The sequence below is a fragment of the Bipolaris sorokiniana genome, assembly GCF_000338995.1.
Source record: "Bipolaris sorokiniana ND90Pr unplaced genomic scaffold COCSAscaffold_16, whole genome shotgun sequence".
In the NCBI taxonomy this organism is placed as follows: Eukaryota; Fungi; Ascomycota; class Dothideomycetes; order Pleosporales; family Pleosporaceae; genus Bipolaris; species Bipolaris sorokiniana.
This window is the reverse complement of record NW_006911910.1, coordinates 730,675-742,845: the sequence shown is the minus strand read 5'-3', so window position 1 is coordinate 742,845 and position 12,171 is coordinate 730,675. Positions and strand designations below refer to the sequence as shown.

Below are 12,171 nucleotides of genomic sequence, written 5' to 3'. Positions count from 1 at the left end.
AACAAGCAAGTACGTCAAGGACGGAGCGAGACTTTGCACAGCTAGTAGACGCATCAAACATACGACAGAGACGTTCAGATATACTAGTAATTGCTATGTGATCGGCGGAATCCATCAATTTCTCATTATACCAAATAAACATCATGTAAAGTCCATTGCAAATATCTGCAAGCCAAAAGAGACCAGGCCGGCGTGGTACAATCTGGTAGTAATCTCCCATGCGAAAGCAGTACAACTCAATAAAAAAGAAAACAAGTGTCAATAAAAGGATATTACCTGATCATAACGAAGAAAACAGTCTTTCAAAAGAAAAAAAATAACACATGTGCCTTGGTGCATCAAGCACTCTTCCGCAATTTCTTTGGTTGTCTGCGCTTTGATCCTATTCTAGCAGCCGCAGATGCGCAAAACGTCAAAGTGAGTTAGAAGAAAGCGGGATATAGTAGTACAACAGTGGAATATAAATGAAATAGCGAAACGAGACGAAGAATAGAAAGAAGGAGGAGAATCCAAGAACGCCTTGCATCAGCAGAGAACAGTATGAAAGAATGATGGAGAAGGACCGATACTGGGGAGACATAGCTGGGGGCTGATCGGGAAAGTGAATATGTACATGAAGGATAGAAGAAGGGAGATGAAAGGGTCAGTGAGTCGTTGCACCATGGCAGTCATGCAAAGTCGACCAAATAATCGACTGCGCAAGGCAGTTGCGAACGGTGCTAGTACGCCGGCTTGCCAGACAAATCATCCATATGATTGACCATGGCGACAAACAGATCGAAGAAGAGCTTGCCACCACTCTCCATCTCATTCTGCATGGTGCCACTCCGCTTGAACGTGTGGCGCGCCCGAATAATAAGCGCAAGATAGTGCGCACGTAGCTTGGAATCGTTATCAGGGGTATTCGCATACGCATACCGTGCCGACGTAAGGATAGTCGAGCACTGTATCCCGGACTGCAACCCCTGCTTCTTCAGCGCCAGCTTCTTTAGTTCCTGAAGCCCGTACTTGTCCGCCTGACAATAAATAATGGTATCTTTCAAGATGGGGCCGACAGAGGACTGAATCACAGCTTCATGTGGGTTGTTGGCGCCGGCGCTGGCATCTTCGAGGTTCCAGCTATTGCGCTTCTTGTCGTACTCGACGCGGGGGTAGTAGTCGCCTTTGTAGAGGTACTCGAGGATGGAGGAGAAGACTTCGGGTTCTTCGTCGGGGAGGTCGATGCGTTTGTTGGTTGTCGTTTGGAAGAATTGTCCGGAGCAGAGGGATTGGAACCAGGGGGAGTGGGAGAGGACGTCTTCGTGGGCGGCGAAGAGGCGTTGTTCGCGGCCGACGGATATGGTGACGATTGCACTGTGGAAGTGATGTTAGTAACGCTGTCGGAGAAGGGACACTAAAAGGGTAAACTCACCTCCCAAGAGATGGAGATGTCGGACTAGGTTGCGCTGAGGATGCCTGTGCTTGCTGTGCTAATTTCTCTACTCTCCTAGGCGAGTCCTTGAAGGAAGGGTTCTTCTTGGACGACTTTGACTTGCTTGCTCGATGTTTCGAGAAGCTACCTTCCTGGTATCGTGTGCGGTTTGATGATGAGAACATATTCTACAGATGGTACTGAAGACAAGGCTTTTGATGAGTAGGCGTCGTGGATACTTATTGGTACAGTTAGTAGGCAGCAGATGTAGGAATCCGGACTGGCAAGCCAATAGAAGATGCAGTTCCTCGGGCAGACGATTAGCTGGGCACAGCAGGCGATGGCAGGCCAAGTAGCGAGCGAATGCAGCCATGTATATATACCTGACTCCTCACAGGAGGCCACTATCGGGCCCTCTGCCGGGGTGGGGTTGAGGTGCGAGGTGGATTGGACGCGACCAGTGTGGCTAGCGCGTAAATCACGGTTACGCGGTATCACATGCAGCGCCTTTCCTTTTCGGGCTGTTAAGAGTCAGCCCTCAGCATACGGCAAAGCCTTGGACCGGGGCCAGGTAGCACTTGGCCAAGGTTGTGAAACAAAGGCGGGACAAAGAGCTGATTGCGCTAGGCTGGCGCTGCTGCGATGAGCAACTCGAGCTGTAAGAGAGACATCGCTTAGAGCTCGAGGATGCTTACTCCTACACCTACTTGCGACGTATCCCTTCATGCTTTTTTATCCTTTTCTCTTCCAGTCGCCAATGAGCATCCACGCAGAGCGGTTGAGTCGCCGAGTCCCTTGTCGCGTTCTTCGCCGAAGCCAGCACCCTTTCATGGCACAGCTCGCGCTATGGCCAGGCTACCCAGGAAACTTTGCGAAAAGCAAACGCAACCGATGCCGCGCAGTAGCCAGCGTCGGTTCATCGCTCCCACCTACGCATACATACCCAGCAAGGAGGCGTGGCTGCTCGTCCTGTGCCTAATCCACATGCGGTCTGCCGTTCCCCTGACGGGCAAAAGTCGCGTCGGCCTCACCTAACAAGCATGGAATAAGGCACTGATCCGGTCCCGCGCAACGATGCAATTCGCCGCCAGACAATCCAATGTTAATAGTCATCAAATGGTGCCTAATATCACGGTAATATGCCTCGCTGATCATTGAGCCTTGGAACAGAGGGGTCGACTTGGGGCGAGGGAGGGGGAGCGCGCCCTGCCCTCGCTTTCACGCGCCAGTCCGCCCCTCAACGCGACCGCGACAGAAAATCACGTTACCACTTACATCCCTTTCTGGCTTGGCCCCGGACGCCAGTCTGCAACCCAACCGTTTCGCACCCTTACATAGCTGTGCTTTACTTGGAGGACTACGCCTGTCTCATGGTCGGCGGCGATGATGCCTATCTTGACGCCTTTCCGGATCAGCCCTGGCTTGCTGGGTAATGCCATGGTTCTGTCAACACCGTTGAGTCAACATCGGTTTCCACTGTAACCACATGCATCTTAAATACTAGTAGACGCTTCGCTGTAAATCTGCATTCATGGATGTACAGAGCAATCCGAGTAACGGATCCTCGCGACCTTTCCTCGCCACAGACTTCACACACAGCTTCTGTTGCCATCGGGCTCACCCTATGCATTCATCCTTTCTTTGTCCACACATCCTAGCCTTCTTTGGGTGGTGCCTGGTCGCGGCTTTCCATGCTCATCCTATTGGCTCATCCCTACACCCTCTTTGCTGTGGAAAGTATCTAGCGCCACCTGCTCGAACTCTGGTAAGGGGCTTGCCGAAAGATTCGTTTTTTCCCAGCATTAGATCAACACCGTACCACATATCTATGCTCTTAATCTGCAAAAGGTGCAGAAACATGCTGCATAGTATCAGAGGCTTGTATCCTGGCTGCTGTATAGATGGTGTAAGAATGACCTACGGCTGAGACAATTGCTGTCCTATGAAGGAGGACGGCCTGTACTGATGGTCCTTTCCGCCGAGATTTCTTGCCAGGGAGTTGGGCTGTGCAACCTCCAGTAGCCGGTACGTCAGTCCAATGTCACTACTTCTCCGCTGAAAAACAACCTAACCCTTTCTTGGCAAGCCATTCTCTCTCACTTCAGTACTATACTCGCTTTTTATAGGATGATTTGCGAATAGCTTGAAACAACATCTGTGATTTTTGGCACTTTCCACTAGGCACCCTTCGACCACATGCGAGTTTCATCAATCATTATCCCGGCGCACACTTCTTACAAGTAGCCTGTCTCATCCCATGCCAGAAGAGCGCCGAGCATCTTGCCGCTCCCCATGTCATTTGGGTTTTTGACATCCCTACACTTTAACAGCCTCGAAGAAAGTTTTTGTGGGACAGCTGACAGGCTTCGCGGCTCGTATCGTACCAAGTTTGATGAATCACAGTCTCCTAGATTCCGATCCAAATTACAACAGGCACCTTATTCGGTTCGCATGAACCAGTCATCACCATAAAACAGATATACTGCTGCTATGCCACAAAAAAAGTGGTTACCATTTCCCAACACCCCATTTAGCTATACAAACACGTACTAGTAGCGATTTCACCAAAGACGAACAAACATCCTACACTTCAAGGCACAAGCAAGGGCAAGACAGCAGATGCTCCTCAAACGCTAATTTCATTACTTTAGTTCCAATACCCCCACAAGTGCATGTCAAGCGCTTTCCTACTCCCAAGTTCCTTATGCAAATCTTAAACAAACCAAGGCGCGCATCTTTCGTTCTGAACGGGCAATATAAACTACTCGTACAGTTGTGGTATCAAATCCTCCTACCCAAACACTAGCTTAGTCACCACATCATATTCAAGCAGTGACTTCGCCTTCAGCAAATGCTCTTCCGATCTCCCGTGCTACACCGACTCGCAACACAGCAATGATGTCGTCGCTCTTTGCGCCCTGGGGAAAGCCTTTGCGCCAGTCCCAGCTGCGCTTGCTGTCGTCGACATGACCGCCCTTGACAAGCACTGTGGAGCCCTCGGCGCTCTGGCCGTCTGCGGAGCCAAAATCTGCTGAGCCGATGAGCGAGTACTGGCTCGAGGCAGTGGTCACGTTAGATGTAGACTTTGTGAGGAAGTTGTGTGGGTTCGGTATTTGTGGTGAAGAGTTGGCGTCGTGTGCGGATAGCAAGGTGGTATTCAGCACTTCCTCGCACTGCGCTCGAATCATGCTAGGGGCAGTATCCAAGTCCTCGACAGCAGCGAGAAGATCGTAGAGATGGCGAAGAGTCAGAGTGCGCTTGGGCTGGTTCACGAAAATGAGCGCCTCGCCTAGAAGCGGTAGCAAGACATCGACGGGGACAACGGTCTCAATCTCTGGATCGTACAGTCCTCCCCGGATGCTCGACGCTGCACTGGCGATGATGACCATGAGTGAATTGGCAGCAGCACGTTTCCGAGCCATGGGTCGGTGTGCTGGTTTCTGGCCATTCTTCAAAAGCACTTCTTCATCTCGTAGGTCATAGTACTTGCGGATCGTCGCGTAACCACTGAGATGATTGGAGAGCAATGATGCGGCTTCAGAGTCTGTGTTGGCGAGCTTGGTCAGAGCTTGCTTGGGAGAGGTGATTAGCGAGCTGAGGGATTCGTCCAGTTCGTCCAGAGGAGGGTACGCCATTGATTTGACCAGGCAGTGAGCGACTAGCACGCGAAGGACTTCTTGGATCCTCGATGCATCGTGAGCACGGGCGTAGTAGAGGAGAGTGTCGCCGTAACTCTCAGTGTTTGTGCGGAGATGGTCGGCGTATTTCTATGATGGTCAGCATCAATAAGAAAGGGTCCAAAGTGGTGACGTACCTGAGCAATGGTGACTGCATGCTGCGAAAGACCCAGGTTATGACACAGCTGAGTGATCTTATCCACTCGACTTGACGACTCAAGAGGTAGGTCGTTGAGTATCCGCTCGATACGCTCATTCGCCGCTATAGTATCATCCAGTCTTCCTAGGACTTGCACAGCCAGCTCCCATCCCTCTTTAGACTCTTGGCCATCTTTGCCTGTAATTTGTCCCTTGGATGCCAATAGATCCGAGTAGGTAACAAGCAAGTCGTCCTTTGTCACCCCCTTTGGCTGCTGTTGTTCGGTATAGCTCAGAACCATCAGATCATCCTGATCAAATTGATCTAACAAGCCCTTTGCACCCTTGAACCACTCTCCCGCGCTAGCAATCTCGGCCACTGCGGAAGCGATCGTGAGAGACCAGCCCTGGAGAATCTGGAGCACGCCTTCCGCGTTGTCGTCTAGTACACATGCTAGACCCACCTCGAAGCGGTCTACGGAGTTTATGCTGAAATCCTCATCACTGTTTTGTATGACTGCCGCAAGCGCAGCAGAAAGGCGTTGAGAGTAGGCTTTGACCGGCGTCACATCTACAGGGCGAACCCGCTGCGACCGCATCAAGGAACGACGGTTAGCTGCCAGACTGCCTTGGGCAATATCCTCTTCTTCTCCGTTCCACCAGATGGTCAGACCAACGGTCGCTTCAATCCAATCTGCCGACAAGGTAAGAATCTCCTCCTCGTTACCGAGCAAGAGTTGATACATCCTTTCCAGGTTCTCATAGACAGACCACGGTACTTTGCTTTCTGCTTTCCTGCTCGCTACACTGAGTTGGAAGCTTGCTTGACTCTGCGAAATGCCAAAGTGGGCCGCTTGGAAGGGCTGTGATATGGAGTGACGGCTCACACTTTCGCCTTCTGCAAAGTCTTCCAAATCAACAGAGGTTTGCTGAACGCGCTGACGGAAAATGGTCCAATCATGTCCTTTGATGTCCCAATCTTCTGATGCGATAGCAGGACACTCACGTAGAAGGTCGATTGCTTGGCGAAGTGCGTGGTTTGCATATTGTAGATGCGTCCCGGTGTATCCAGCACGTCCCAGCCCGTCATGGTCGGCTGTTTCAGCATGTTCAAGCTGCGCGCCCTGGAGCAGCTGTAAAGTTTGTGCGAATTTTCCTCGGGCAATGGTAACATGCACAACCTCCCAGAAAGAAGGATGCCTCGAATATCCGCCAGTCTGTTTCAAAACCTCAGTCACCTCAGAGCCGCCATCGAATGTGCTATTGAGCCAGTCGAGCAAGGCTTTGGGGATTGGCGTGTATTGTTTCGATTCAGATCGCGCTGGTATCAAGGACAAGGCAGAGGTTCGCTGGTCTAGTCCAACTTGGGGAGGGTGGTGTAGAGTTAGCAAAAGAGCTGCCAATTGCGTGGTCTGCGACAGTTCCATTACACTTTCTGGTCGGCTTGAGGATGTGTTGGTTCGGGAGGTCGACTTGGATGCGGCGCGCCATGCTGCTATCAACTCGTGAGCGACAGAACCAACCACCTCGGTCCTCTTCTCTGGCGAGTCCGACTGCAGCGATTCATACACCTTCTCAACCAACAACTCCGTGTCGAGTATCAGATGGTCGGGTTCGCGAATACGCGATCGACCAGCGTCCGACGTAAGGCCCTTTGCAAGTGCAAGAAGATCGAACTGAGTTTGCTTTGCGCCTGGCCGAACCAAGGTAGGTCCTGGCTCCACGTCGTTCGCGCTCGTCCTTGACACTGTCGACTGGGTGAATCTGTTCTGTGTCTTGTTGCGCCGTTGTGGCGAGTAGTGTTCCTCTTCCTCTTCAGAACCCTCTTCCTCGTCCATTTCGTCGTCGTACTCTTCTTCATCCTCGTCGGTGTAGTCGTCCTCATCGTTTGTGCTCTGAGCATGTCTGTTTGGCGCGCCATTGACTGGGCGAAACTGGCTCGAGTTGGTGGGACGTCCTCGCTGGACATGAGGTCGGCCTATGGTCGAGGTGCCCATTGAGCCCGATCCAACGCCCTCGAGCAGATCATTCTTAGGGGGTGAACTTCCAAACAATGAAGTAGCGCCGAAATCGTAATGGTTGGGGTTAAAGGCTGGCCGCGACGATCCAAACAAGCCGTTGTTCATGCCGGGCGGATGGCCAACTGGTGTTGTCGATGGAGGAGGTTCGGGGTAGCTATCGTACTCGCGACCGGGCGTGGAAGGTGGAGTGGGAGATGGGACACGAAACATTGCAGTTGCTGGTGTGCTGCTCTGGGCCCCAGTCGTCGGACAGGCTAGTAGGGCAGTGGACCGACTTAGTAGTCTGCAAGCAACAATGCGACTAGCACTTTGGGCGCGGTAATTTCAGTATCACGAAATTCGCAGCATATGCGCGCCAGCGGGCCGTAACGAGTGAAGTGGAGATATACGTTTGTCCCTTGTTCAGCCCGTGGTCGCGGTCGCAAAACATAAACTTTGGTGAGCTTCGGAGCGACGCGCCTGATCCGGCCCGGTCTTGGCGCGTTGCCAGCGCGGAGCCCGGCGGGACTGTTTCTCCGCCCAGGTCTGCTGAGCCAGCATCAGACGACGACGGGAGCAGAAGGCAGGCCGACCATCCATGGGCCACGTGCAACTGATTCACGGCGCATGTGTGCCCAAACCCTATCGGGAAGGGCCTCTACCTCGTCGTGTTTTTCTGCTTGTTCCTGGCTCCGCTCTAAGCACTGGCTAGTACCCAGGACCCAGCCTCCTCAACGAATCAGGCGACGTGCATGTCCCCTCCTAGTGGTGTGCAGCAGCCGTCTTGGAATCGCCTCGACGACCCGCTGCATCTGGTAAATCAATATCTGATGACGGCACCTGAGGGTTCGACCGAGTCGTAAGGTGCAGGGGTCAGTCACCTGCGAGGGACTGCCCAGGGCATTATTAAACATAAGTACCCGATCCTACAGCAGTGCCACCACCCGCATCGGCTGACGTACCGCGCAACTGAAAAACGGTCGTCGCCTGCTGGTCTACCACGTATTCCCGACGCTTCCGACTCTTGACCTCCCTCTTTGCTTTTCCCTTGAACCACCCATCACGCTTTCCATGCTTTGCATCCATGTGTAGTTACAATCGAACCCACCTCTAGCACCCGGCCAGCCTGTGACGTAGTCAGCCCGCCAACATGGCCCTGTGGTCCAAGACGAAAACCCAGTCCAAAGCCAGCTTCGACAAGGTCTACAACTGGGTTGACAAACTCGGTGCTCCTGTCAACCGCCTGTCCAACAAAGTCGGCGCCGAAGCATTCTGGCCCACGACGCTCGACATTGAGTCGGACAAGGCTGCGCGCATTCTCAAGAGTTTCTGCAGTATGTCACCGCTACATGTCCACCCGCACCCACTGACCCCATTACAGAGGATGGCTTCTACGAGGAAGAAGACCAGCCCGCCGCCACCAATGCGCCCCAAGGGAAGCAGAGAGTGCTCAAGAAGATCCCGTCCAAAGTCATACAAAATGCAAAAGGCCTCTGCATCTTCACAACCATGCGGACAGGCCTTTGGGTCTCTGGATCCGGTGGAGCCGGTATACTTGTTGCGCGAAAAGAGGACGGCACATGGTCACCGCCCTCTGGCATCATGATGCATACAGTCGGTGTGGGCTTTCTCTTAGGCGTGGACATCTACGACTGTGTCATTGTCATCAATTCAGACAAGGCACTGGAGGCTTTTCAGTCGGTTAGATGCACCTTGGGCGGGGAAATCAGCGCGGTCGCAGGTCCAGCTGGCGTTGGGGCCATGCTGGATACCGAGATTCATAAGCGCCAGTCGCCTCTCTTCACTTACATCAAGTCACGAGGATTCTACGCTGGCCTTCAACTAGACGGAACTATTGTCATCGAACGCACAGACGAGAATGAGCGTTTCTACGGCGAGCGCATAGGGGTGAAGGATATATTGGCTGGAAAAGTGCGGCACGTACCCCAAGAGACAAGAAGACTCCTGGAGACACTTAAATCAGCCCAAGGCGACACCGACGTCGATGAGTCTTTGATTCCAGATGAAGCTCCGCCTGGTGACTTTGAGATCACAGGCCCCGAAGAGAAGACTTTTGGCATTCCGGACGCTGTTGATCCCGATCCATTTGGTGTGCTTGCGCTACAAGAGGCCGGCCTGGAGATCAGGGAAGCAGGAACACACAGCCGGCCATCAAGCGAACAATTCGAATTCAAGCCCAGCCCGACGAGTCCTATTTACAACACCTTCAGAAACTCCACATATCGTAGGAGTACGGACCGGTCGAGCTTTGCCGGGAGCCGACCATCGAGCTGGCGAATGAGTAACATCAGCAGCGTATTCGAGCCTCGGGCACCAACGGTCGACATGAGCACGCAGACCGACGATCTGCCACCACCTCCTCCGACCATCAAGAAACCAGTCCCGAAACTACCACCACGAACAAGCGTCGCACCCACACCTGCTACTCCCACGATAGAGATACCCGAGACAACGATCGAACACCCCACCCCGCCACGACCAACGAGCGCCGAAAAGAAGCCCGAAGAGGCTACTCCCACAGCTCCTAAACCACAGCCTCTACCACAGGCTCAATCAAGCAAGGCTATTGATGACAAATCAAGCGGCTCTCCCCGGAACGAAGTATCACATGATAATATAGATCTTAACAAGGATGACGAGGATGAGGATGATGATGATGATGATTTCGAAGAGGAGCCAGTTGTTCACGAGATCCATCAGGCAGCGGCCCCGCAGGCAATTCGTGCACGCGTCGTCCAAGTGGCGAAGCCCGTTGCCCCGGCCCTGCCCGCCAGGAATCCCTTCCGCAACCGTATGTCGACCAACTCGGATGGATCACTGAACACAACATCAGCCATGCCTTCTCCGACTATCCCAAAGCATAGCCCAGACTCAACTCCTTCCCTCATGCGCGGAGACTCGACTTCATCTTTGTCTTCTGTAGAGGACAGCAGGCTCGAACAGATTGGCAACAGACTCAAGCCCAAATACTCCCACGAGCCGTCGCCAGAAGATAACAAGACAGATAACGCAGCTCTCCATTCGCCCCCAGACTCTCCTATCAAGAGCATTCCGGGTGGCTTCAACTAAGGCAGTCACGTTTCTACGGTTATAAGACTTGGTCACGATATTTACATGCCGCTCTTTGGTTTTTCTATTCTCTGCTGCATAGCGGCATTGTTACCTATACCCGAATTACATTACTGTAGAAGCTTGGTCTGACGGTATCCATTGCATGCTCCTGCCCCTACTATCTCAGCTCGACAGCCACGCATTTGAAGATTGCTTCCTGCTTGTGCAGTTAGAGTGGATCCAGGTACCAATTTGGAACCTGCAGTCGCTCTTCCTGCTGAGAGGATCATTACTTTCTGTCTTTTACGCCTCACGACTTTATTGATATCCACATTTTTCCGTTACGGTTCGCTCGCATACAGCGTTTCGTTTAAAAAAACCCGTAATTTCTAGCATAGCAAAGAAATAGATTACTATTGATCTCCTCGTCAATCAATGCGTTAATATTGAGATGATTCGTCCTGGTATTCACAAATGCACTTGCCTACGAAAGCTAGTAGTTGGCCTCGCAGCGCTGGTGACGGTGCTAGAAAAAGCATCCGTGCCAACCCTGCCAAAATTTCATGAGTGCAGAAGGTCCACCAGCAACGAACTCTACTACTTCGAGCGCATACATGTGAACACCTCCCCCACGCAATCGCGGACTCCCTGGCGCATTCCCAACTCAGCGCTTAAATCAGCATTGCCTGCGCTCGAACCATAAAACACTCAATTCCCACCACCCACAAACCTCTAGTATATCCCTACACCAACCAGCGCAAACCCATCACCACCACCCAGCATGTCGCCCCAACCCACCAAAACCCCTAAACCTCCCCCGAAAGCAGTCGCAGACTTCACCGTCCTACCCCTCACCCTCTCCCCGCTACCAGGCCTCCCCGACCAATGCTCCACCGCATTCCACTACATGTACATCAAACCGCACACGCCGTCTATCCCAACCCCGTCCTCAGACCGCAGCCTCTTCATCGCCAACCTCCCCATCGACGCCTCTGAATCCAGCCTCCGCACGCTATTCTCCGAGCACCTCGGCGGCTCAATGGTGGAGCGCGTAGAGTTCGACGCTTCTGTTCCTGCGGAGCCGATGCATAAGCGGTGGAAGAGCGAGGGCACGGGTGCTGTTACTATGCAGGGGAAGAAGAGGAAGAGGGGGGATGATAAGGAGATTGTGGCGGAAGGTGTGGTGGAGGATGCGGAGAGTGCGTTACCGCCGCTTTGGAGTAATGGGATACGCACGAGTGGGAGTGCGGGGGTTGTGGTGTTTGTGGATGGGAAGAGTGCGAGGGGGGCGATGAGGGGGGTATTGAGGGTTGTTAAGGAAGAGGGGGAGGTGGTGTGGAGGGGAGAAGAGGGTGGGATGGGGGTGGAACGTAAGTTGCCATATTTCTATATTTGTTGTCGTAAAGAGGTAGGAGCTAACAGTCATGTGCAGGCTATAAGTCGCATAATAACCTCATGTACCCGCCGCCATCTCTTCTTCAATCTAGCTTGAATGCGTATCTATCGCAATTCAACGCTCTGGAAACGATGCGGAATCGACTTCGCAAGACGGCGCGGTCTATACCTGACGAAGATGGTTTCGTGGCTGTTGTCCGTGGCGGACGTGTTGGGCCTGCGCGCTTGGAAGAGGCGGAGAAGAAAAAAGCCGAGTTGGATGAGCGCAAGAGGAATCATCGGGCTACGGATGATTTCTACCGGTTCCAGAACCGTGAGAGGAGGAAGAAGGCGGAAGGCGAGTTGAAGAGGCGGTTTGAGGAGGATCGGAAGAGGGTGGAGGGTATGAGGGAGAGGAGGGGGAAGGTCAGACCTGAGGCGTGATGGGGGAAAAGTCTCAAGCAGTGCGAGTTTAAAGCATAGTCACTTTGGCGTTCAA

General features: G+C 52.9%; 6 protein-coding genes across 6 annotated transcripts; 3 read left to right on the top strand and 3 right to left on the bottom strand.

The window, feature by feature from the left end:
- Positions 1–328: 328 nt before the first annotated feature.
- Positions 329–628, bottom strand: COCSADRAFT_40892 (uncharacterized protein). The gene has a single exon (XM_007706325.1). The coding sequence runs from the start codon at positions 578–580 to the stop codon at positions 413–415; it is 168 nt and encodes a 55-aa protein (XP_007704515.1). The 5' UTR covers positions 581–628; the 3' UTR covers positions 329–412.
- Positions 629–719: 91 nt separating this feature from the next.
- On the bottom strand, positions 720–1,596 carry COCSADRAFT_30502 (uncharacterized protein; the record flags this gene model as incomplete). Its single annotated transcript, XM_007706266.1, has 2 exons — positions 720–1,353; positions 1,412–1,596. The coding sequence occupies 2 exons, from the start codon at positions 1,594–1,596 to the stop codon at positions 720–722; spliced, it is 819 nt and encodes a 272-aa protein (XP_007704456.1).
- Positions 1,597–2,666: 1,070 nt separating this feature from the next.
- COCSADRAFT_253307 (uncharacterized protein) lies at positions 2,667–3,408 on the top strand. Its single transcript, XM_007706528.1, has one exon. The coding sequence runs from the start codon at positions 2,943–2,945 to the stop codon at positions 3,336–3,338; it is 396 nt and encodes a 131-aa protein (XP_007704718.1). The 5' UTR covers positions 2,667–2,942; the 3' UTR covers positions 3,339–3,408.
- Positions 3,409–3,920: 512 nt separating this feature from the next.
- COCSADRAFT_40891 (uncharacterized protein) lies at positions 3,921–7,647 on the bottom strand. Its single transcript, XM_007706324.1, has 2 exons — positions 5,226–7,647; positions 3,921–5,178 (listed from the first exon to the last, which is right to left on the bottom strand). The coding sequence occupies exons 1-2, from the start codon at positions 7,455–7,457 to the stop codon at positions 4,237–4,239; spliced, it is 3,174 nt and encodes a 1,057-aa protein (XP_007704514.1). The 5' UTR covers positions 7,458–7,647; the 3' UTR covers positions 3,921–4,236.
- A 425-nt stretch (positions 7,648–8,072) lies between these two features.
- COCSADRAFT_152258 (uncharacterized protein) lies at positions 8,073–10,729 on the top strand. The gene is made up of 2 exons (XM_007706527.1): positions 8,073–8,560; positions 8,608–10,729. Exons 1-2 carry the CDS (start codon positions 8,377–8,379, stop codon positions 10,314–10,316), a joined length of 1,893 nt encoding a protein of 630 aa, XP_007704717.1. The 5' UTR covers positions 8,073–8,376; the 3' UTR covers positions 10,317–10,729.
- Positions 10,730–11,079: 350 nt separating this feature from the next.
- Positions 11,080–12,116, top strand: COCSADRAFT_30499 (uncharacterized protein; the record flags this gene model as incomplete). The annotated part of the gene is made up of 2 exons (XM_007706265.1): positions 11,080–11,668; positions 11,731–12,116. The coding sequence occupies 2 exons, from the start codon at positions 11,080–11,082 to the stop codon at positions 12,114–12,116; spliced, it is 975 nt and encodes a 324-aa protein (XP_007704455.1).
- Between the last annotated feature and the right edge of the window lie 55 nt (positions 12,117–12,171).